The sequence below is a fragment of the Giraffa tippelskirchi genome, chromosome 10, assembly GCF_054371585.1.
Source record: "Giraffa tippelskirchi isolate mGirTip1 chromosome 10, T2T-mGirTip1v1.2.pri, whole genome shotgun sequence".
Taxonomy (NCBI): domain Eukaryota; kingdom Metazoa; phylum Chordata; class Mammalia; order Artiodactyla; family Giraffidae; genus Giraffa; species Giraffa tippelskirchi.
The window spans coordinates 130,950,934-130,977,620 of NC_137284.1; the positions used below are offsets into that span (position 1 = coordinate 130,950,934).

The 26,687-nt window shown below is 38.6% G+C and overlaps 1 protein-coding gene across 19 annotated transcripts in view; it reads right to left on the minus strand.

Annotated features, from left to right (window-relative positions):
• CADPS2 (calcium dependent secretion activator 2) overlaps positions 1–26,687 on the minus strand; it is a 535,874-nt gene that overhangs the window by 176,020 nt on the left and 333,167 nt on the right. For all 19 annotated transcript variants that reach the window (XR_014066703.1, XR_014066704.1, XM_081534079.1 and 16 more), the window contains exon 9: positions 20,132–20,198. Coding sequence is in view for 17 of the 19 variants with exons in the window: in XM_081534079.1 (XP_081390205.1) it covers positions 20,132–20,198 (67 nt within the window). In the remaining 2 variants the exon portion in view is untranslated. The remainder of the gene's footprint in view (positions 1–20,131; positions 20,199–26,687) is intronic.

A 26,687-nucleotide genomic window follows, 5' to 3' on the forward strand; every position in this document is an offset into this window, starting at 1 on the left:
GTTTTATAGTAATGTTTATATCTGTAATTGATACAAAAGTATAATCCTTTCATATATTTAATCCTCCTCCTGAATTTAACGTGGTCTGAATTTAACACTGTCATCCTACTTTCTCTCTGTTTTAGCCTTTTGTCTGTGGTATGCCTCACATGAGGATTTGGGTTTTTATTCCATTCCAAGAATCTGTCACTGGGTCCATTTAACTCAGTTAAACTAAAAATTCATATATACATATGAATTTTACATATATATTTCTGTCTTCTGCTATATGGTTACTAAAAATTTCTTGGCATCCTATTTTTAATCTATACTAGTTACTTTACAAGTTTTCAAAGGCATCATTGACCCCATATTTTCTTTACCTACTGTAAGACAAATTATTTTTTTTACTTTATATAACTTACATACAGTATATAACTTCCTTATATAACTTTCACAAAATCTGGAGTTTACGTTTCACATACTGTTATAATTACTTAATTACTTCATAAGCCTGTAACCTATTATAGGGATCATTTTTCAAGTTTTTCTTTGCGTGAAAATATTTGGTAACAGTAATTTAGATGTAGCTATCTTTGTTTCTTAAAATTATGCTCTTTAATTCTTCTATATTTTAAGTTTGATATTTCCGAGATACTACACTCATTTACTCGATTCCTGGTCAGGAAGATTCCCTGCAGAAGGGATAGGCTACCCACTCCAGTATTCTTGGGCTTCCCTGGTAGCTTAGACAGTAAAGAATGTGGGAGACCTGGGTTCGATCCCTGGGATGGGAAGATTCCCTGGAGGAGGGCATGGCAACCCACTCCAGTATTTTTGCCTGGAGAATCCCATGGACAGAGGAGCCTGGACGGACTACAGTCCACGGGGTTGCAAAGAGTTGGACACAACCGAGCAACTAAGCACAGCACTGCACACTCATTTACATTTTAAATATCAGAAATTCCCTTTAAATATTTTTAGGAAAGTGAATTGTGTATTTTCTGAATCTCACCCATATTATAATACTGGGTTTGGCCAAAAGGTTGGTTTAGTTTTTTCTGGTAAGATGTTGTTACAGAAAAACCTGAACAGTTTGGGCAACCCAATATTTTTTTCCAGTGCTTTTATTCATGAACAACTTCTTGGAGGTATATTGAATTCTCAAGTCGTAAAATTTCCCATCAATTCTCTGTAGCTGTAACTCTACTGGCTTCTACAGTTCGGTGGTAAGGAGATATCTGAAGCAACATACACAACCTTAATTGAAAAAATATTTTGAAAGAAATGTTTAGATGAAAATCTGTTTTCACTAAACTTCCTGAAATGTGTATCTGCAGACTAATATCTTTCAAATTTCACAAAATGTTTCTTCTGTTGTATTTTTTACTTTTATCTTGTTTCTGCTCTGTTCATCTGTTTTGTCCTTGTCTCTTCACACTTAGGTCATACCTAAATGGTCTAGTGGTTTTCCCTACTTTCTTCAATTTAAGTCTGAATTTGGCAATAAGCAGTTCATGATCTGAGCCACAGTCTGCTCCTGGCCTTGTTTTTGCTGACTGTATAGAGCTTCTCCATCTTTGGCTGCAAAGAATATAATCAATCTGATTTTGGTGTTGACCATCTGGTGATATCCACGTGTAGAGCCTTCTCTTGTGTTGTTGGAATAGGGTGTTTGCTATTACCAGTGCGTTCTCGTGGCAAAACTCTATTAGCCTTTGCCCTGCTTCATTCTGTACTCCAAGGCCAAACTTGCCTGTTACGCCAGGTGTTTCTTGACTTCCTACTTTTGCATTCCAGTCCCCTATAATGAAAAGGACATCTTTTTTGGGTGTTAGTTCTAAAAGGTCTTGTAGGTCTTCATAGAATCGTTCAACTTCAGCTTCTTCGGCATTACTGGTTGGAGCATAGACTTGGATTACTGTGATACTGAATGGTTTGCCTTGGAAACGAACAGAGATCATTCTATCATTTTTGAGATTGCATCCAAGTACTGCATTTGGGACTCTCCTGTTGACCATGATGGCTACTCCATTTCTTCTAAGGGATTCTTGCCCACAGTAGTAGATATAATGGTCATCTGAGTTAAATTCACCCATTCCAGTCCATCTTAGTTCGCTGATTCCTAGAATGTCGACGTTCACTCTTGCCATCGCCTGTTTGACCACTTCCAATTTGCCTTGATTCATGGACCTAACATTCCAGGTTCCTATGCTAACCCTAACCCTAACCACTAGACCATTTAGGTATGACCTAGATCAAATCCCTTATGAGTATACCGTGGAAGTGACAAATAGATTTAAGGGTCTAGACCTGATAGACAGAGTGCCTGATGAACTATGGACAGAGGTTCAAGACATTGTACAGGAGACAGGGATCAAGAAAATCCCCATGGAAAAGAAATGCAAAAAAGCAAAATGGCTGTCTGAGGAGGCCTTACAGATAGCTGGGAAGAGAAGAGAAGCCAAGAGCAAAGGAGAAAAGGGAAGATATTCCCATCTGAATGCAGAGTTCCAAAGAATAGCAAGGAGAGATAAGAAAGCCTTCCTCAGCGATCAGTGCAAAGAAATAGAGGAAAACAACAGATTGGGAAAGACTAGAGATCTCTTCAAGAAAATTAGAGATACCAAAGGAACATTTCATGCAAAGATGGGCTCGATAAAGGACAGAAATGGTATGGACCTAACAGAAGCAGAAGATATTAAGAAGAAGTGGCAAGAATACACAGAAGAACTGTACAAAAAAGATCTTCACGACCCAGATAATCATGATGGTGTGATCACTCACCTAGAGCCAGACACCCTGGAATGTGAAGTCAAGTGGGCCTTAGAAAGCATCACTACGAACAAAGCTAGTGGAGGTGATGGAATTCCAGTTGAGCTATTTCAAATCCTCAAAGGTGATGCTGTGAAAGTGCTGCACTCGATATGCCAGCAAATCTGGAAAACTCAGCAGTGGCCACAGGACTGGAAGAGGTCAGTCTTCGTTTCAATCCCAAAGAAAGGCAATGCCAAAGAATGCTCAAACTACCGCACAATTGCACTCATCTCACATGCTAATAAAGTAATGCTCAAAATTCTCCAAGCCAGGCTTCAGCAATACATGAACCGTGAACTTCCAGATGTTCAAGCTGGTTTTAGAAAAGGCAGAGGAACCAGAGATCAAATTGCCAATATCTGCTGGATCATCGAAAAAGCGAGAGAGTTCCAGAAAAACATCTATTTCTGCTTTATTGACAATGGCAAAGCCTTTGACTGTGTGGATCACAATAAACTGTGGAAAATTCTGAAAGAGATGGGAATACCAGACCATCTGACCTGTCTCTTGAGAAACCTGTATGCAGGTCAGGAAGCAACAGTTAGAACTAGGCATGGAACAACAGACTGGTTCCAAATAGGAAAAGGAGTACGTCAAGGCTGTATATTGTCACCCTGCTTATTTAACTTCTATGCAGAGTACATCATGAGAAACGCTGGGCTGGAGGAAACACAAGCTGGAATCAAGATTGCCGGGAGAAATATAAATAACCTCAGATATGCAGATGACACCACCCTTATGGCAGAAAATGAAGAAGAACTAAAGAGCCTCTTGATGAAGGTAAAAGAGGAGAGTGAAAAAGTTGGCTTAAAGCTCAACGTTCAGAAAACTAAGATCATGGCATCTGGTCCCATCACTTCATGGGAAATAGATGGGGAAACAGTGGAAACAGTGTCAGACTTTATTTTTTTTGGGCTCCAAAATCACTGCTGATGGTGATTGCAGCCATGAAATTAAAAGACGCTTACTCCTTGGAAGGAAGGTTATGGCCAACCTAGATAGCATATTTAAAAGCAGAGACATTATTTTGCCAACAAAAGTCCATCTAGTCAAGGCTATGGTTTTTCCAGTGGTCATGTATGGATGTGAGAGTTGGATGGTGAAGAAAGCTGAGCGCCGAAGAATTGATGCTTTTTAACTGTGGTGTTGGAGAAGACTCTTGAGAGTCCCTTGCACTGCAAGGAGATCCAATCAATCCATCCTAAAAGAGATCAATCCTGGGTGTTCATTGGAAGGTCTGATGTTGAAGCTGAAGCTCCAATACTTTGGCCACCTCATGCGAAGGGTTGACTCATTGGAAAAGACCCTAATGCTGGGTAGGATTGGGGGCAGGAGGAGAAGGGGACGACAGAGGATGAGATGGTTGGATGGCATCACCGACTTGATGGACATGGGTTTGGGTGGACTCTGGGAGTTGGTGATGGACAGAGAGGCCTGGCGTGCAGCAATTCATGGGGTCGCAAAGAGTCGGACACGACTGAGCGACTGAACTGAACTGAACTGAACTTCACGCTTAGAAAAGCAGCTTTTTGTTTTATCGGATATTTGCTTTCTTTCCTTAGTATCTGCCATTGTGAGCAGCTTTCAGTTCACACTTGACTCAAAGAAAAACATGAAAAATGATTCCTAAAATGTTACAGGTGTATGAAATAATTAAGTAATTATAACAATATGTAAAACCTAAACTTCAGATTTTGTGAATGTTATATAAGGAAGTTATATACTGTATGCAAGTTATATTCAGTAAAAAAAAAAAAAAAAGATTTGTCTTTCAGTAACTTTTCTTCTATAGAACTGACTTTGAAGCAGTGGTCATTCTGTATGTATGTGCATGCTCAGTTGCTCAGCTGTATCTGACTCATGCCAGGCTCCTCTGTCCTTGGGATTTCCCAAGCTAGAATTCTGGAGTAGGTTGCCATTTCCTTCTCCAGAGCATCTTCTTGACCCAGGGATCAAACCTGAGTCTCTTATGTCTCCTGCATTGGCAGGCGGGTTCTTGATCACTGAACCAGTTGGGAAGCCTCTCATTCTGTACATCACTACCTAAAATGTGGGCATCAATTAGCTGCTGTTTTTAGTTTTAATCCTTCTGATTTCTTCCAGGACTCTTTCATTAATCTCAGACAACTCCTCATTTTTTACAAACTTTTCAATAGAGATGGTGTTCCTCATAAATTTAAAAAATAAAATCAATATATTTGATTTCAATATTCTAGAATCTCTTCATAGATCTCCCTTAGTCCCTCCTCCACCACTTTTTAAATCTATCCTTGAACAGATTTTCGAAGTCTGGTATTTGCCATATGATAGGAGAGCCTCATTGATTCCTTGTAGTTTCCCACTGAAGTAGTGACAGAATTCACCTCTTCACCCTCAAGCTTGAAAGCAAGTAGAAACTAACAGCTCTCTCTAACCCAATTTTCATCCTTTAGCAGGCATTTATGTAGCAATTTTTTTTATTGGGGTACGGTTCTCTACAATGTTGTGTTGGTTTCTTCCGTACAATGAAGTATATACATGTAGCCAATACATACATATGCTGCTGCTGCTGCTGCTGCTGCTGCTGCTGCTAAGTCGCTTCAGTCGTGTCCGACTCTGTGCGACCCCATAGACGGCAGCCCACCAGGCTCTGCCGTCCCTGGGATTCTCCATGCAAGAATACTGGAGTGGGTTGCCATTTCCTTCTCCAGTGCATGAAAGGGAAAATGAAAGTGAAGTCGCTCAGTCGTATCCGACTCTTAGCGACCCCATGGACTGTAGCCTACCAGGCTCCTCCATCCATGGGATTTTCCAGGCAAGAGTACTGGAGTGGGGTGCCATTGCCTTCTCCGATACATACATATATTGCCTCCCTTTAGGACTTTCCTCCCCAATCCTACCCATCCAGTGACTGAGCTGAGCTCCCGGTGCTATACAGCGGATTTCCACTAGCTATCTGTTTTACGCATGATGGTGAGGTTTTGACAGATAGATATTCTTCCTGTTGCAACTGTATTGTTCCTTACAATCAGAGGCAAAACAACATATTTTGAAAGTAACATGGTTTCCATAATTTTTTGTTTTCAGCACAACTGTGGAAGGCTCTAATTCTAAAGCCTTCTAGAATTAGCCTTCTTGTTATAAAATGACCAAATATTAAAAATAATAAGATATACCACTTTATAGGGCATCTAACTCCGGAATTAGAAAAGTTTTTTGAGACAGTGAGAGATACCACTGTGACAAAGGTTCTGTTCCCATCTACTTATTTAGGTAAGACAGGCTTCCCCATGTTCACATCTTGGAAAAGTTATAAGAAAACATCTTGGAAATGCTCATATCTTGGAAATCAAAAAAGGAATTACTGTGAAACCCTTTCTCATTATAGAATAAATAAGTCATTCACAGGTAAACTGGGAAGGGAAGCTATATCCAGCTCATTGACATAGGCATGTTCAGTCAAATTTTACCTTAATAATTATTCTTCAATTACTTATATGTTTTCATTAGCTGTGTGCTACTGATAAGTGCAATTATACCTCAACACAAAATACATTTTTAATACTTAAAGCCTTCTGGTCACAGGAATTTTTATTTATTCTTCCTCTTGTTTCATTTTTTGTAATTAAAAAAAATTATTTTTGGCCATGCTGAGTCTCTGTTGCTGCTCAAGATTTTTTCGAGTTGTAGCAAGCAGGGACTACTCTCTAGTTGTGGTGTGCAGGCTTCTCATCACAGTGGATTCTCTCATGGAGTATGGGCCCTAGGACATGTGAGCTTCAGTAATCGCAGCACTCTGGCTTCAGAAGCTGTGGATCCTGGGCTCTGGAATAGACTCAGTAGTTGTGGCACAGGGGCTTAGCCACCCCACAGCATGTGGGACCTTCCAGGACAAGGGATCGGACCTGTGTCTCCTGCACTGGCAAGCAGATTCTTCACCACTGCGCCACCAGGGAAGACCTTGACTTTTATTTTTCTTCAGGTGAGGCAGTTTGACTGACTTGGTTTTTTCAAACAGAGGGATAAGGGGAAATAAATCTGGGAGTTTAGGAGAAAAACTCCTAATAACAAAGATTTTTTAGGGAAAGGGGCTTTTTGACCTTCCTGTGTTATTCTTTGTTTGCTCTCTCTGTTCTCTGGATCTTTATTTGGCTTAAACAACAGAAATGTATTGTCTTGAAGTGCTAGAGGCTAGAAGTTGAATCTTAAGGGGTCAGCAGGTTGGTTCCTTCTAAGGGCTGTGAGGGTAATCTGCTCCTTGTCTCTCTCACTTGTAGTGGGTTGCTGGCAAGTTTTGACACTCCTTGGCTTGTGGAGGCATCATATCCATCTCTGCCTTCATCTTCACTTGGCATTCTCCTGTGTGTGTATCTGCTTCCAAAGCTCCCTCTTTTTTAATATGGGCACTGGTCACACTGGATTAGGGGCACACCCTTCTCTGGTATGACCTCATCTCAATTATGCACACAATGCTATTTTCAAATAAGGTCATATTCTAAGGTACTAGGGTTTAGGACTCCAACATAGAAGAGTTTTTTATTCCAATTTTGCAGACATTTTTAATTGCAGAAAAGCACGATAGAGTGATCAAAAAGATTCTGATGCATAATGTGTGCTTAGTTGCTCAGTCATGTCCCTTTGTGACCCCATGGACTGTAGACTGCCAGGCTCCTCTGTCCATGGGACTTCTCAGGCAAGAATACTGGAGTGGGTTGCCATTTTCTCCTCCAGGTGATCTTCCTAACCCAGGGATCGAACCTGTTGTCTCCTATATTACAGGCAGATAAGCTAAGCCATCAGGGAAGCCCATTGAAGCATAATACTTATGTCCTAAGAATAAAATTCTGTTGGGAATCAGTCATGGAAATAAGAATTCAAGGAGAAAAAGCTAATAATACACAATTTGCAATGGTTAGTGATGTACATAAAATCACCACAATATTCAAATTCGATTGAGAATGTTAATGATTGATTTAATGGCTTTATTTTAGAAACTACCTCCATTGTAACTATTTAAATTTATGATGAAAAGTTTACAGTGACCTATAGTTGTAAAATCTAGCAAATTAGCAAAACAGTTTGAAGACTGATATGAGTGCTATTTCTCTCTGGTCTTTTTTAGGAAGATGCTCTGGTTCTTCCTTGATACCTTTTAGAGATGTGATAACTAGTATTTCATGTCTTACTAGTGAGAATGGCAAATAACTGTAGTTTTATGTCCACTTTCAAGTTTTATTATCTTCTTCCATGAGTAGTTTTCCCTGTTATTCATTCATTCAATGAATATTTATTGAATATCTACAGTGCATTTTTTCTAAGCCTTGAGGATACAATAATACCCTCAGCATCAGAATAAGAAAAAAATAGAAAAATAATATCAACTCTCACACAGAGATATGGAGAAGACTGGATTACAGATAAACAATACCTACAACAATTTGGGGTTGTTTTGAATGAATTGTTTTGAAGAAAAATAAAACAGAGTAAAGAATATGACAGGGAAGGGAGTCTATTTTTGATAAAGCATCCAGAAAAGGTCTCTCTGAAGACAATCATATTTCAATATTGGAAGTATTTTAATTGGAAGTGAACGGGGATGAACCATGTTTAACAAATGAGTCTGCTATTTCAAATCTAGGTCCCACTTTCATTTCTCCCTCAATTACTTCTCCTTATTCTTTTCAGCTTCTGTTTGACAAGGCCTTGGACGTATCACTCTAACCCTTGTATTGCTCAGCTTGATTTTCTGTAAAACAGAGACAATAATAACATGTGTTTTACAGGTCTTTGAGAGCATTGTGTGCTAAGATGGTTCAGTTGTGTCCAACTCTTTGCAGCCCCATGGACTGTAGCCCACCAGGCTCCTATCCATGGGATTCTCCAGGCAAGAATACTGGAGTGGGCTGCTATTCCTTCCTCCAGGGGATCTTCCTGTCCTAGGGATCAAACCCACATCTCTCATGTCTCCTGCATTGGCAGATGGGTTCCTTACCACTAGCGCCACCTGGGAAGCCCTTGTGAGCACTGGAGATCCTAATGCAGAACACCTAGCACCATGCCTGCCTGATACGTAGTCGTCTCCCAATAAGTCAAACCCAGCTGTCAGGGATCCATCATCCCTCTCTTCTTACGTGTCTTCCTAGAGTCATTTTATTGTGGGTTAGAGATACATTTTGTTTCGTAATAGGTATGAAAGTGTGATGTCAGGCTTGACCCCATTTCGAGGCTGTATGTTTCCAAGCTGGGAATGACTAAGGACTGTTGGCCTTCATGCCTCAGGCTTCTGCTTTCCAGCCTCACTGGGTTATCCCCAACCTATATGTCTACTTTGCCCCAGGCTGATGGGTTGCTTCTTTCCATTAAAAAGATAGCAATCATGATATTGAAAATACCTGTTGAATATCTGAATACCTAAATGGACAAGAAATTGAGGATGAGAAGAAAAATCAGAGATGCCTCTAAATGTAGTTTAGTTATTATTCCCTCTATTTCTAATGGATATTATCATGAATGAATATATATTTCAATGTATATATTTTAAAAATGATTCTCTTAAAACAAAAAAAGATTACTCTCTAAAGGTCTTTATACGAGTCATGTTCATGCTGTCATGCATTAAAGAGTCCAGGCTTGATATGCATAGCATACCTAAAGTGCTAAAAATGTGCTTGCTATTTAAGATCTAGCTTTAAAAACTACCTGTCAAAAGGCTACTTGTTTTTCATATGTGGTGTAAAATGCTTATGTCTATGTTACTTTTTTCTTTATATAACTTGAAGTACAGGTTCGGTTGCTGTTTTATGCTTTAAGTACTGTATTTCTAGCTAGCTTTAAATAACACAATTATTTCTTAACATGATGGATATGTTTAAGCACCAATTTCAAAATCTTTAGAGATACCAAGAAAAAAAATCCAAGCAAAAAAGCCGCCAGCTTCAGAAAAATCACCTCCTTTTGACAACCATGGTGATTTAAATGATAAGTATTGAACATGTGTTTTATTTTTTACTTTTTTTAATATTGTTTACTCCAATATCTCAAAAGTCACCTAACAGTCCTGGAGTTTACCACAGATGATTGGGCCCTGAGGTTTAACGAAGAGCACAGATGGATGAGAAATAAAATACCAACGACCAACAAAGCTGTCACTGACAATTAGGGAATTTGACCCAGGAGACAACGGAAAAAAGTGCAGTTTGGCTTTTCAATGCTTTGGTTCAAGAAGCAAGAAAGTATGAACAACATCCTTCGACTCACTAGCGCCTGGTTCTGCTTCCATAAAATGACACTGCATTTTATTCCTCTAATATCCCCAAGAGCCTTCCACTTTGCCCATTTCTTTTGTAAGGTCATGCTAAACCACCCTACTGAGGCAAACCCTACAGTGAAGCCGCAGCATAAGATCAAGTGAATCCTTCTGAACAGTGTCAACGCCTTGTAGCTACTGGTTTGGCAGCCAGCATCCAGGGTGAGGGTGCACTGGAGAAGTCCCACTTGGAGAGAACTCATTTATCAGTTGGCACTAGTCTTTAAGGTATGCTGTGCATGGGTGCTAAGTCGTTTCAGTTGTGTCTGACTCTTTGTGACTCTACGGACTGCAGCCTGCCAGGCTCCTCTGTCCATGGGATGGATTCTCCAGGCAAAAATTCTGGAGTGGGTTGCCATTTCCTTCTCCAAGGGATCTTTCTGACCCAGGGATTGAAGCTGCGTGTCTTATGTCTTCTGCATTTGTAGGCGGGTTCTTTACCACTAGTGCCACCTGGGAAGCCCTAATACATGCTGCTGAAAGCTAAACGGTAGGGGCCAGGGGTTGCCCATGCTCCCTGTGCTTCCAGCTGAAGGCAGTCTGGCCCATCTCCACATGCCAGGGAATTAGAAAGAAACAGGTGGTCGGACCTATTCTGATCTGGTATTTGTTTTCAGGGATAAGCTGACTTATAAGCTTATATAATATACTATATTGTGACTGAAAATCCATTCAGCGGAAAGACAGAGCCATGATAAACATTCAATATCCTTAACCCAATCCATTCTTAATAACTCCATCAAGAATGGATTTGTTGAGAACTGGGGGATATAAATGTACTTTAATCCGAGGACAGAGTTAAATCAGGCTGTTTTGGCATCACAGGGTGCCTTAATTTTCTGGGGTCCCACAAGCTACCAGCATCTGATCTAGGAAACCTCCCATTTTATTTTCAATTGCCAACCTGTTCAACACCTGTCCGTGTCCACACATGTAAGTGCTAACGATGAGTTCTTAGAGACCACTGCATTCTGGTTTGTATGTTGGGTTCCTACTGCAGGGATCATGTTAACAGCTGGCAGCTTAGCAACTGCCACCGTCTAATTTCAGTAAAGATTAAGGCTTAAAAATCCTTAGCTGGAAATGTTCTTGGCAGAGGCCAAAGGTGCTGCTAGAGTTATTAAAAAAAAAAAAAAATCCCAGAGCTTAATTTAATCAAGGAAAATGAATATATTCTTCAAGATCATGATGGATTTGAAGGGAATATATATTTACTGTCTTGACCAAATTGCATAAAAAAGATTTAGCAATCAGTGTATAAATTAGAAAGAGGAAAGGCAGTCTTTTTAAAAACAGTGCTCAGAGTGACTCACATATATTCATCTATTGAACAAATATTTAGCCAGTTTCTACTCACAGTAAATTATAAGACAGACAAGGTCTTTATTTTCATGGAGCACATATTCTAGAAGGGATAAAGAGATAATTAACAAATAAATATATAAGGATGGATAACTCTGATCAGAGAAAGATGTTCTGAGAAATATAAAATTGGGTAATGTGACAGGGAGTCACTTCAGATTGGGTGGTCAAAAAAAGACCCATTTAAGGTAACATTTGACCTGATACCTAAGTGGGTAGGTAGAACAAGCTAGTCATGGGGAAAATGTAAAAGGTAGAATAAATGTTCTGAATTTCTTTAGATGCTTAGAAGCTAAGCAACAACCGAGTGGAAGAAAGGTGTGTGGTGTATGTTTAGTCACTAAGTCACGTCTGTCCCCATGAACTGCAGGAAAACCAGGCTTCCCAGTCCTAGGAAGAAAGGTAGGGAGATTTAATTCAAAGGCATATTTGCACAGAAATCACACTTTAAAAATAAACTCATATTATTATATATTTGAGCAAGGGGGCTGGTGACCTGGAGGTGCTAAACCCCAGTTCTTGGTACTGCAGTTAACCTGGATGCAGAGCATTACAAGTCAAGCTGCTGCTCAGGGACAGGCGAGGACTCATCTGAGAGGAAGCTAGAGGCCACAATAGGGACAATATAGAGAACTTTCCCTCAGGTATGGTCAGAGGTTTTCTAAGTGTAATAGGCAGTCATGGAGGAATTTAGACAGAAAATTGGCAAAATCTGAGTTATGCTTCAAATAGATTATCCTGGCAATGTGAAGATGGATTGTCAGGAGAATGGTGGAAAGCAGAGCCAGAGAGAACAACTGGGATTCTATTGTGAAAATCCATGTGAAGATAGTAATGATTTCTACTAGAATGATAGCAGAGAAGATGGAAAGAACTGAATGTAAGCAGGATACTGTTCTGGCTGTAGATAAAACAGGATTTTCTGATTGACATGGGGTAATGAAAAAAAGGCAACGAAAACGACACCAAGGTTTTGGTTCAAGTATGCTCAAATATGGGCTTCCTCGATGGCTCAGTGGTAGAGAATCTGCCTGCAATGCAGGAGACGCAGGTATGATCCCTGGGTCAGGAAGATCCCCTGGACGAGGACAGTCCATAGGGTTGTAAAAAGTTGGATACACCTGAGCACACATGCACAGATACTCAAATATAAATCAATTTTATGTTTTATATAGGTTTGAGAAGGAACCCAAATTAAAGGTGAGATAATATTTACTTATCTTACATTTACAAGTCTTTATTATGCATCAGGAACACTACACATGTATGTGTAAAGATATATATGCATATGAATGCACATATACATATAAACATATACACATACAGCATTTTAAAGTTGAGTCTTATAAAACAATCAAGCCCATTAACATTCAATTCAGATAAATAATATGGTTACAATAGTGCACATTCCTCATTCATAGGCCTTTACTCTTTCCTGTAGGTGTGAGCTAGAAAAGAAGAGAAACAGATATTTTTCTACATGAAAATACCAACACAAATTTTAAAGGAATACAAAGTACATGTAAAAGAGGAATTTTGGCGTGGGGATCGTCTCCTGATCCTTATGAGATATTCCTTACCAAATTCAGCTCTACTCTCATTCCACTTTCTTTTATAATTTTAACTCGTGAGACATAGGTAAATGATCATTTCAATATATTTTATAACTATTTTAAAGAGTAAATGCATTATTTACAGAAAACTTGATTATTAAAAAGGCTATCATAAAAAGGAAACTTAAATTCTTTTCTTCTGAGACTTTTTTTCCCACAGCCCAAATGAATTTTCAATTTCTTTCCTACGTGCATTTTGAAAGATAAAATAATACATGCAACTTGACTCATAATGACCATTAACTATTAAAAAAAAAAGACAAATTAAAAAAAAAAACAACTAAGTTTCAGTGTATATTTAAACATTCATGAGTCATCAACTTTTATAAATCTTACTTCATATTATAGGTATCTATGCCCTGGCTCAGCAATTTCATTTCTATAGGAATACTCTAACACACATGCATGAGCCCAAAGATCAAGCATATATATTCCAGCATTATTTGTTGATTAAAGAAAGGAATTTAAATTTCTAAAAACACGGAACTGTTAGTAAATTATTTTAAACTAAATTATGGAATCCAATCATCCATTAAAAGAAATAAAGTGAATTTTTAGATACTGACATGGTAACTTGATGTTTTATTTTTATTTATCTTAAATATTTATTTTAATTAATTACTTTATTTAGCTGTGTCAGTCTTGGTGGCATGTGGGATCTTCAGTCTTCATTGCAGCATGCAGGACCCAGTTCCCTGACCAGGGATTGAACCGGCCCCTTGCACTGGAAACAAAGTCTTAGTCAACTGGACCACCAGGGAAATCCCATAACACATTTTAAAAGATGTGGGATGGGATGGGGAGGGAGGTGGGTGGGGGGTCCAGGAAGGGGAACACATGTAGACCCATGGCTGATTCATGTCAATGTATGGCAAAAACTATTACAATATTGTAAAGTAATTAGCCCCCAACTAAAATAAAAAAAAAAAAAAATGAACCACTATAAAAAAAAAAAAACTTTAAAAAAATTGTCACAGTTCCAAGTCTAAAAAAAAAAAAAAGAAAAAAAAAAAAAGCAGGTCAAAACAATTCAGAAAACAAATATATATGTGGATGATTCCATTAGGATTGGATTATACTGAAATAAGTTTAAAAGTTCAAACTACTAGCGATGGCTACTTGGCCATTGGGGGAAAAGACTGAAATCAGGGGGCCATGCTGGTAGGGGTTCTGATGAGGGCCACAAAGACTTGTGTGTGGTTTGAGTATATCCTATACTGAGCATGTCTTGGGTTTGTACATCTTAAATCAGTTTAAAACGTAAAGCCAGAGAGACGCTACCCCATGACTTTCTTGATTTGATGGCAGTATATCTATTCACTTTGCGTTACTATTAGCAAACATCAGCTTATGTTCTAAGGCTAAACCTAGATCATCTAATTTCCTGCAGTAGTGGCATTCTCAGATAACATGACAGCAGTGTGCTGCAGGGTGTGCAGGATATTTCAGGTATCAATAGGCTGGTGCAGCCACTTCTTTAGGCTGAGAGCAGATTTTGATGGCGTCTCACTAAGAGAGTGGCTCTCGTATGTTTGCAGCAGGTACAGATCACTTAGTGGCATGGTTGACTGTTTACATCCTACGCCAGCTCAGCTGATATGCAATTAACATTATGCCTTGATAGCCTGCTGTTGTTTGCAGCAACTTCAAGTCATGATTCTGACACATTGACAGTAAGCAGTGAACACTTTGATACGGGGCCAAAACAACATAGATGTCTACCTACTTCAGTTTCCAGTAATGTCCCGCGGTAAGTGGGCTTCATGAGTGCGGGTCTCTTTATGCCATCACTCACTGGCTATTTCTTTAACGAAGTGACACTGTTGTGTACCTTATGAAATGAATGTTCCACAATGATTATGCACATATCTGTTTGTCTTCAGATCAACTGTAGTTGTGTGCATTTATTTGATCGTGGCACGGTGACAGAGAATATGGGAGCTTAGCCTCTAGAGATTGACAGAACTGGATGTGATCACCAGACACTACCTACCGCATACTAACTGTATAATTCTGGTCAAATTATTAATATATAACCTCTTTGTACATCAAGTTAATCTGTACAATGGGGATAATAATACCCATCCTCAAATCTTATTCTGAAGACTAAAAGAGATAGTGTGGTGGTAAAAAAGTGCTTTGCATAAATGCCTGCCATATTTGCATAATAAATATTAGATTAAAGATAGCAATAGTTGTATTAATAGGTGAGTGCTTCAGGAACTTTTATATCACCACAAAATATGCAGCATCTGAGGGTATACAGTTATTTGCAGAGGTATTACCTGAATACAGAATTATGAAATAATTCAGTTTGCTTAAATTGTAGATATAAATATGGAATTGTAAAGTCATTAAATGGTTTATTACAATGAAATAAAACATACTAGTGTCATAAGTACTTTACATCAATGATATTCTCCAAATGTAACACTAAAACACTGAATATGCTAAAGAAAAATTAATAAGAAACACATATAAGTTTAATAAAAACATATGTAAGTTTTGGGAAGACTTCCAACATATTCCTCAAAATCACTGTTCTTTCAGTTTGGCTTGGACCCAAATTTACCTTCATCAGAAACAAATGCAGCCTCTTAAAAAAAGCACGAAAAATCTTTTTAATACTGTAAGCATACCGGCTTTAGAATGTAAATGGGGTCCAAAACTAATCTTACTTAGCTCAGTTAACACCCCACAATAAGTAATTTATTTTCCCATTTTCAACTCTGATTTAAATGTTGATACAAGAGTCTCTGAAAAGTCTCTTCACCTCAGCATCTCTGCAAGTGTTCACTTTGAACAACGACTTTGCAGCTGAGCAAACGAGACTCTCAATCAATTTTTATGAGCACAAATTCTTGGGCTGATGGCTAGACCTCCAGCTCCATCACTCAGATAATACACACTCACGAGTGGTGATGAGATTCACATTATCACCAGAGCACCATTCTGCCGATGGCGGCAGCAGACACAGCAGGGGTACCCTGTCCTCCTGGAAACCCTCCCTCACCTTTCAATAGTGCAGCCTGCAGGTATGGATCCACAAGCCACGTGCCAATAGAATGAGAGCTGTCTTTAAAGATACTAACAGAATGACCCACTTCTTCCCAATGAGTCCTTCTTGCTGAATCTCCATACATACCCATCTTGATTTTGAAGTGTGTACATCCATCTTCCCATTACATTTGGAATTGAAAGGATGATTCAATTATATTTAACACTTAAAAAAATTGTCAGAGTACTGGCATGTAAATCTCAATACACTTGGGATTGGGACTCTCTGTGTGAATATGTGTATATGCATATATTTGTATAAAGATAGAATGCTTCCCTGGTGGCTCAGACAGTAAAGAATCTGTCTGCAATGCAGGAGACCTGGGTTCAATTCCTGGGTCGGGAAGATCCCCTAAAGAAGGGAATGGCAACCCTCTGCAGTATTCTTCCCTCGAGAATCCCATGGAAAGAAAAGCCTGGCGAGCTATGTCTATGGGGTTGCAAAGAGTCAGACATAACTGAGAGACTAACACTTTCACAATACTTAAATATGACTACAAATTTTAAGATGATATGTCAGGTTGAATACATCTGAATTCATGACAATTTGGTGGTGTTTATCCTAAATTTTAATTATGGAGTATAAAGGTTTACCTCCTTTGGTTTAAACTGAATGCTGCCTTTAAAATGTTAAACATATTTTTGTTACATGGAAAACTTTCCAGCTCTCCAAAGACATGGTTAGTGTTCCGTAAAGAACAATTAATGATCTCAAAGCATTCAAATTCTTTTTTTTTGAATTTTTTGAATAAGAGAAAAAATTCTTTTATTTCTAAAGTCTCTTTTGGGGTGATAATGAACATATACATAGTTGCTCTGTACCTTGATTCTTGTGATCATATATCAAAAAATAAGGTAAGGAGCAAAGGATTATCCTGAACTTTACCTGGCTAGGAGCATAAAGTGTCCATCTGAACTCTCAAAACTGATCTACTAAGGCCTAATTTTCATATTAAAACAATGTATATTAGAAACTCTTTTAGCCTACTGTTACTTTACTGGATCTCTACACAAAGAACACTCTAGGATTCGTTCTTTAAAAATAATGAATATGATCCAGCAATCATGCTCCTTGGTATTTACCCAAAGAAGCTGGAAAGTTATGTCTACACAAAAACCCACACACAAATGTGTATAACAGCTCGATTCATAATCGTCAAAATTTGGAAGCAACCAAGATGTCATTCAGTAGGTGAATAAAGTGTGCTTCAATTGGAAAATGGACAATTATTCAGTACTAAAAAGAAATGAGCTTTTAAACCATGGAAAAAACATGGAAAAACCTTAAATGCAAATTCCTAAGTGAAAGAAGCTAATGAGTAAAGGCTACATGCTGCAAGATTCCAACTATGACATTCTGGAAAAGGCAAACCCGTGGTAAAAAGATCAAGGGTTGCCAAAGGTGGGAGGGTAAAGATGAATAGGCAGAATAGAGACGATTTTCAAGGGAGTGAAATGCTTTGTATGATATTACAGTGATAAATAGTATGTTTGTTCAAATATACAGATGTACAACAACAAAAGTGAAATCTAATAAAAAGTATGCACTTTTGATGAAGATGATGCGTCAAGTGTAGTTCACCCTTGGTAACAAATGTACCATTCTGATGAGTGATGTTGATAGTGGAGGAAGTTATGTGGGGACAGAGGATAGATAGGAAATCTCTGTACTTTCCCTTAAATTTTGTTGTGAACCTAAAACTGCTCTTAAAAAACCATACTGACTAATAGGTATGACATGTTGAAATCTGTGGTTACTGACATTCTCATGTGTTCTTTCACTTATCTCCACCAGTTTAGCTCTATGCTTACTAAGAATCAGTAGCATGTGATTAGGCCAATAACATCAGCTACTGAACTTATGGGATGAGAACTTATGATATTCTGTGTAAATGCATGATATACGACCATGAAAAAGAAGCTGCAGTTTTTATGAAAAATCATTTGAATGCTTTGGAAAGATGTGACCAAGACATGTCACTAACACAAACTTGCTAAATTAGATGTAGGTGAGAAAATCTATAAGTGGAAATAAAATAAAAATGTACAGAAAGATATGCGCTCAAACTGCCTAGTGGAAGGAAAGTTATGACCAACCTAGACAGCATATTAAAAAGCAGAGACATTACTTTGTCAACAAAGGTCCGTCTAGTCAAGGCCATGGTTTTTCCAGTGGTCATGTATGGATGTGAGAATTGGACTATAGAGAAAGCTGAGCACTGAAGAATTGATGCTTTTGAACTGTGGTGTTGGAGAAGACTCTTGAGAGTCCCTTGGATTGCAAGGAAATCCAACCAGTCCATCCTAAAGGAGATCAGTCCTAGGTGTTCATTGGAAGGACTGATGTTGAAGCTGAAACTCCACTACTTTGGCCACCTGATGCAAAGAGCTGACTCACTGGAAAAGACCCTGATGCTGGGAAAGACTGAAGGTGGGAGGAGAGGAGCAACAGAGGATGAGTTGGTTGGATGGCATCACCGACTTAACGGGCATGAGTTTGAGTAAACTCCTGGAGTTGGTGATGGGACAGGGAGGCCTGGCGTGCTGCGGTTCACGGGGTCACAAAGAGTCGGACATGACTGAGTGACTGAACTGAACTGAACTGCATTTAAATTTTTGTGCCAGTGTAAACAAATTAAGCCTAGAAACCAAAGAAGATGCTTTATGGGTGTGACTTTTGGAGGACAGACCATTGAGAACTCCCAACAGGGAGCCCTTACTCAAAGCAAATGTGTGGGTTTTATATCAAAAAGATTGTCTGTGTGTGTGCAAATGTATGTGCATCTTTTATTAATCTGGTTGCCAAATATTGGTTCTATTTACTTATTTATAAATTTTGTTATTATTTATTTTTGACTGCATTGCATGGCATGCGGTATCTTGGTTCTCTAACCAGGGGTTGAACCAAGGGCCCTTGCAATGGAAGCCTGGAGTCTTAACCTCTGGACTGCCAGGGGATTAAAGAAAAAGTTACACTTTAGGCAGGTGGGGAAAAAACCCTTGGAGGAGGATATGGCAACCCACTCCAGCATTCTTGCCTGGGGAAATCCCATGGACAGACGGAGCCTGGAGGGATGTTACTGTACATGGGCTTGCAAAATAGTTCAGACACGACTTAGCAACTGAATGACAACAATAATGTGTGGATAGGAATCGATAAGATTTTACAGACTGTTTTGTGTTAAGGGTACCAAGAGAGCTTCTTTTTTCATATATATTCATTGGGAATAAGACAGCTTGAATTTATCATGAACTGGAGTGACTATTACTCAAAATTATTCTTTAAAGTAACTTTAACTAAATGAGCATATTCTATGAGCAAAGGTCATTCATGATTTAAACACCAAGAGTCTATTGAACTGTACATTGTAGCAATCTGCCTATATTCAGAATCCTATCACAAACAAATCCACCAGTCAAGGCAATTAAAAAACCTGTACCTCTGAATAAGTGATATATATGATACATTTTTTTTAAAAAGGCATGTTTCTATGAATTAAGTTTTATCTATAAAACATCAGAATAACTCAGTGGTTCTCAAGGTATGGTCTTGGGATCCTGGGGATCTTCAAGATCCTTTCAGGGGACTTGTGAGGTCAAAACCATTTTTAAAATTATGTTTAAATATCTTTGCTCATTTCACACTTAATCTCTCAAGAGCATATAGTGGAGTTTTCCAGAGGCTAAATTTCACCTGAGACTGCAACAGATTAAAGGCAGAAGCTGATTTGAAAATACAGCTGCATTCTATTTTTATTAAGCCAGACACTGAAGAGGTGCACAAAAGTATAAAATAATGCCATTTAGTTCACTGAAATGTTTGGCTTGAAAAATAGTTATTTTAAATAAAAAGGTTAGTTGTATTGGAATGGCCTTACTACTTTCATTTTAAAATGAATTAAACATTTCCTAAATTTCTCAGTTTTAATTTCTAATACAGTAGATACTGACAGATATAACCCAAATAAAAGTTTGATTGGCTTATAGTGATTATATGACAGGAAAAAAGTATACTTACCTGAACAAGAACAAAGTAACGTTTTTTCCATCTTTTCCAAACCTTCTGTCCAAGGGCATACAGATATCTGGTAAGAAAAACAAAAATACCTTATATGAATAATGGTGTGGTGCCACATAATCATATTTACTCCATAGGTATTTATTCTTGAGAGCAGCCTGCAAAGTTTAGTTCAATTGGAACCTGTGACAGCACGCGACTTCTGTGTTACAAAATGACTTGAGTCTGTTCTAAGGCTCTTGAAAGGGAATTGATGTACGTGGCTTATCAATTTGTCAGTTCTCTCCACAAATTGAGCAAAGTTGGAGTTAGAAAGGATAATCAAAGAAGCAGTAGGAATTGTATTCTTACACATATTTCTCAGGAGAGACGTATGCTATGAATTGAGGCTAGGGTACCAGATGTTTCAGCTCTCAGGTGACAGAGGCTGAGGAATGTGGCCTGGCAGGGAGCCGGCTGCAGAGTCCAGAACCCAGGATGAAGAGTCTCTATCCAGCTGAGTGTCCCCAAAATGTGCCTGTACCAATCTCAGTTTCCAATTTTTCAACTATCAAATCAAAGAACTCTATGTGATGATTTCTAAGGTCCAAGCCCTGTAACGTGGAGATTTATCTGACTTATGCGAGCTTCTTAACACAAATTTTCCTAACTATGAAACTCAGATACTAATGAAAGTGACATTGTATAATTTAACAATGGTTTCAACCGAGAATTCTGTTTAACTGCGCATTGCTGTTAGTAACCTGAATTGAAATGAGTCAAGTAGTTAATCACTAGACAACAGAACTTTTGTTCTTACTGAATACACAGATGTGGGCTTAAGGATTGAGGAGGAAAGGGAAAAAATTAAATATTAATCAGGTATGAGCATATCATGGAGAGCTATTTAAAATTATACCACATAATTTTAAATAGCCCCCACAAAAGTGGAAAACATTTTAGAAGTTAAAAAGTATGACAAACCGAGACCTGGTTTTTAAATTAAAGTATGATTTTTCAATATTTTATCACAATTCCTTTTTCTGTAGTCAAGATTTAACATTATAGAGGGTATTCAAACTAATTGAAATTATATACAATTCTGAATGATTACAAAAAGCCCTTTAGCTAATAGTTTGTTGATGGCCTTAAAGTCTTTAGACTGTCTCTCAACTTTTCAAATCGAAATCGTAGCTTGAAATTTTAGCTTCTGTTTTATGAAAATAATTCTCCTTTGCAAAAAAAAGCAAACATATTTTTTGCCCCCTTTTAAAAAAGATATGGGATATTGGCTAAGGGGTGCTGAAATTATGGGCTTTCTTATTCAGTGCTCATGGAGTGTACAATAAGACCACCTCCTTGAAGAATAACATGACATGCAAAGATGGGCTCAATAAAGGACAGAAATGGTATGGACCTAACAGAAGCAGAAGATATTAAGAAGAAGTGGCAAGAATACACAGAAGAACTGTACAAAAAAGATCTTCACGACCCAGATAATCAGGATGGTGTGATCACTTCACCTAGAGTCAGACATGCTGGAACGCGAAGTCAAGTGGGCATTAGGAAACATCACTATGAACAAAGCTAGTGCAGGTGATGGAACTCTAGTTCAGCTATCTCAAATCCTAAAAGGTGATGCTGTGAAAGTGCTGCACTCAATATGCCAGTAAATGTGGGAAACTCAGCAGTGGCCACAGGACTGGAAAAGGTCAGTTTTCATTCCAATCCCAAACAAAGGCAATGCCAAAGAATGCTCAAACTACCACACAATTGCACTCATCTCACACCCTAGTAAAGTAATGCTCAAAATTCTCCAAGCCAGGCTTTGGCAATACATGACCCCTGAACTTCCAGATGTACAAGCTGGTTTTAGAAAAGGCAGAGGAACCAGAAATCAAACTGCCTTATGGACTGCCAAAGCTTTTGACTGTGTGGATCACAATAAACTGTGGAAAATTCTGAAAGAGATGCGAATACCAGACCACCTGACTTGCTTCTTGAGAAATCTGTATGCAGGTCAGGAAGCAACAGTTAGAACTGGACATGGAACAACAGACTGGTTCCAAATAGGAAAAGGAGTACGTCAAGCCTGTATATTGTCACCCTGCTTATTTAACTTATATGCAGAGTACATCATGAGAAATGCTGGGCTGGAAGAAGCACACGCTGGAATCAAGATTGCCAGGAGAAATATCAGTAACCTCAGATATGCAGATGACACCACCCTTATGGCAGAAAGTGAAAAAGAACTAAAGAGCCTCTAGATGAAAGTGAGCGAGGAGAGTGAAAAAGTTGGCTTAAAGCTCAACATTCAGAAAACAAAGATCATGGCATCCAGTCCCATCACTTCATGGCAAATAGATGGGGAAACAGTGTCAGACTTTATTTTTTGCGGCTCCAAAATCACTGCAGATGGTGATTGCAGCCATGAAATTAAAAGATGCTTGCTCTTTAGAAGAAAAGTTATGAACAACCTAGACAGCATATTCAAAAGCAGAGAAATTACTTTGCCAACAAAGGTCCATCTAGACAAAGCTATGGTTTTTCCAGTAGTCATGCATGGATGTGAGAGCTGGACCATAAAGAAAGCTAAGCACAGAAGAATTGATGCTTTTGAACTGTGGTGTTGGAGAAGACTCTTGAGAGTCCCTTGGACTGCAAGGGGATCCAACCAGTCCATCCTAAAGGAAATCAGTCCTGAATATTCATTAGGAGGACTGATGTTGAAGCTGAAACTCCAATCCTTTGGCCACCTGATGTGAAGAGCTGACCCATTTGAAAAGACCCTGATGCTGGGAAAGAATGAAGGCGGGAGGAGAAGGGGACAACAGAGGATGAGTTGGTTGGATGGCATCACCGACTTAACGGGCATGAGTTTGAGTGAACTCCTGGAGTTGGTGATGGGACAGGGAGGCCTGGTGTGCTGCAGTCCCTGGGGTCTCAAAGAGTCGGACAAGACTGAGCGACTGACCTGAATCAAACTGATATAGAAATAGTCCCCCACTTCTTCATCATGGATATAGGGAAACAGACACACACACGAATACATATGTTACATGGGTATATAGAACAGTATTATTCATATTATGAAAAAAAGTAACAATGTCCAACAGTAGGTGAATTGTTTAATAAATGCTGGAAAACACACAGAAAGAAATACCATGCTTCCACTGAAAAACTATTTTTGATAAAATTAATAACAAAGAATATCTCATGATATAATGTTTTATGAAAAAACAGATTCAAAACCATACAAATACTTGAGAGATTTAAAATTTGTAAAAGAAATATATGAAATAGATATTTCAAAATTTTTAGTAATTGTGCCTTTGAATGGTGGGATTACGGAGGATTTAATTTTCCATCTTTATTCCCTGTATTTCTAAATTTTCAGCAAAAAAAAAAATACAACACACAAACAGAAATGGAGTGCCTAAATGTTTACATAAATCCTAGGCTCCTGCCTAGAAAACATTGCCAGTACTGCCAAAATCAGTGATGTATTTTCATTCTCTCAGACAGATTCGTTAGTGGGAATATTTTGCGAACTTCTATTTAGTTCTTATAATACTCTTGATATCCTATCGTCTGCGCTTCTGAATGTAATATTGATGCGGTTAGAGACTATCAGAAACGTCCGTCAGTACTATTCTCACCTGTTCAGTCTCTCCTCCTGAGGGCCCCTGGAAACCCTTTGCCCCACCTTTGCTCCAGCCTCTAATTTCTCTTCTGTGGTTCCAGTGATAGGTGTTTAGTTGCTCTCTTCCTGTCTTCCCTATGTAATTTTCCTCTTCTGAAAGGCGCATACCCTGTGCCTATTACAGGGTTAACAGCAATGACCTCAAGAGCTATATATACTGTGGACATGACAGATGCTCTCTGTACAAATTCACTAGCAAGATGTGCAGCAAATAGCTGCCAAGGAGTCAAGAGGGCATTTGGAATAACCTCTGCCTGTGACCGCAGGCTGCTTCTTCAACGTGTCTCACTTAGCATGCTGGTCAGACATAAGCGAAAGTGAATAGTGATACACAAACCATCAACACCACAAGCAAGTGTAAGCCTGGCTGACAGCAAAGGTTCTGCATAAGGGATAATACTGTCAGCAGCAACTTCATTCAAAATGATGCCTTGACACATTTGGAATGAAAAGGTATGGTCTCTGTGAAGAGAGAAAGCAGAGGGGTGGGTGGATGCATGCGGGTATATTGAAAGATGTTGTGAAGAATAGAATAAAAGACAATTCAAGATTGGAACCAAGGTAAGCATTTGAATGTTGGGCCTTGAGGCATTATGGACTACTGTACTGTAAGAATTCAATAGAACACACATGGAAGAAGTCACCACTGATCAAACATTTCTAGAGAGGAATTCCTCATAAGAGTTTTCGTCTCAAAAAAAATTAAACAGAAGTAAACATTTCTGCATAATATAAATATTACCAGTGCTATGAGGGAAAAATATGACAGTTTTTTCCTTTAGTTTTCCTAGTAGCCAGACAAAAATTTTACCTAAGAAATGAACAGAAATAAAAGATATCAGAAGCAATAACTAATACTAAATAAGAAAACATTAAACTTAATTTCAAATCTAACTTTTTTCACTATAATCATGCATTCTAGAATTAGGTATCAATATCATCTAGCTGCTGTTTTACTGGCATAAAGTCATATTCTTAGTATAAGAGACACATGCAAAATTCAAGGGAGAAAGAAGGAAAAAGATGTTCACCAATGTCAGTCAAGAGCAAAAAGTCACAACCCAACTAAGAATCGAGGTGTCAAAATGATTAGGTTGTCATTAAGAGTGATGCCAAAAAGAATGACATGGAAATTATAATAACGCTAAGTTTTTAAAAAGCTGTCACATGAACTCATAGTGTGTGTATGGCAAAAAAAAATCCAGAAAGATATTTCAAAATGTTACACCTGAAAATACCTGGCTGATGAGATTAAGGATGCATTTCATTTTCTTCTTAATGTCTTCCTGCATTTCCACAATTTCTACATTGAGCATGTCTTTTTTTTTTTTGGTTGCCATTTAAGAAAGGTTTATTGTTAGTGTACTTAAAGTAAAATTCACCCATTTTAGATATACAATTTGATGAAAGTTGACATAGGAGGAATGTAACCACCACAATGAATTTATAGAACATCTCCACTCCTTACCCAAAGATCTCTTTATACCTTTTTACAATTAGTCTTTTCCTCACACCCCCAGCTCTGCAACCACTGATCTGACCTTAGAGTTCAGTTTTCCAGGAGGTCATGTAAGTGGAATTGTACTCTATGCAGCCTTTTGTGTCTAGCATCTTTTACTTAGTATAAAGTTTTTGAGATTCAGCTTTTGTCTGTATTAGGAGTTTATTCCTTCTTATTTCAATGGATGAATTCAATGTGTTTATCTTTCACCAGTTGGTAGACATTTGTTTCCACCTGTTTGGCCATCATAAATAAAGGCTGCTATAATAAGTCACATTTGGACTTTCCCAGTGGCTCCGCAGTAAAGAATCCACCTGCAATGCAGGAGCCGCAGGAGATGCGGGTTTGATCCCTGGGTTGGGAAGACCTCTTGGAGGATAGCATGGCAACCCACTCAGTATTCTTGCCTGGAGAATTCTATGGACAGAGGAGCCTGGTGGGCTTATAGGCCATGGAGTCGCAAAGAGTTGGACATGACTGAAGTGACTTAGTATGCTTGCATAACCATTCACATTCAAGTCCTTGTGTGGGCACATGTTTTCATTTCTCCAGAGTAAATATCTAGGATTGGGATTATTGAGTTATAGTGAAAGTGTGTTTAACTATAGAAACTGCCAAATTGCTTTCCAAAGTGGCTGTACAATTTTGCATTACCATTAACAATGTATGAGAACTCATCCTACTAACCTGCCCCTGGCATGCAGCATGTGGGATCTTACTTTCTGGACCAGGGATCAAACCTGTGCCCCCTGAACTGGAAGCATGGCATCTTAACTACTTCACCACCGGGCAAGTCTCATCTTACTTTTATAATTAGAAAAAAAAATGACTTTTATTAAGGATTTGATGGGCTTCCCTCATAGCTCAGTTGGTAAATCATCTGCCTGCAATGCAGGAGACCGGGGTTCGATTCCTGGGTCGGGAAGATCCCCTGGAGAAAGAAATGGCAACCCACTCCAGTATTCTTGCCTGGAGAATCCCATGGACAGAGGAGCCTGGCAGGCACAGTCCATGGGATCACAAGAGTCGGACAAGACTTAGCGACTAAAACAACAAAACAACAAATTAAGGATTTGAAGGATGTGGACATTACAGCTCCATAAATAATATTTCTGGCATGATTAAGCTGAATTCTTGTAGATCAAAGATGAGGATGTCTTGTCACTTTATCTTGAGTACTATGGTGGACTCCTATAAGCTTTAATGGTTAAATGGGTTTTCTAGTTTTCAAAGCTATTCTCAAATCTGGTATTTAGAGCAGTCTAAATTCTTTGAAGGTGGGTGGTCTTATCCGGGGATGACTGAAGTGTAGAGAGAGTAAGGAAAAAGGAGCCCAAATCATTTGAATATTTGTTATAATCAGGTAGTCCATT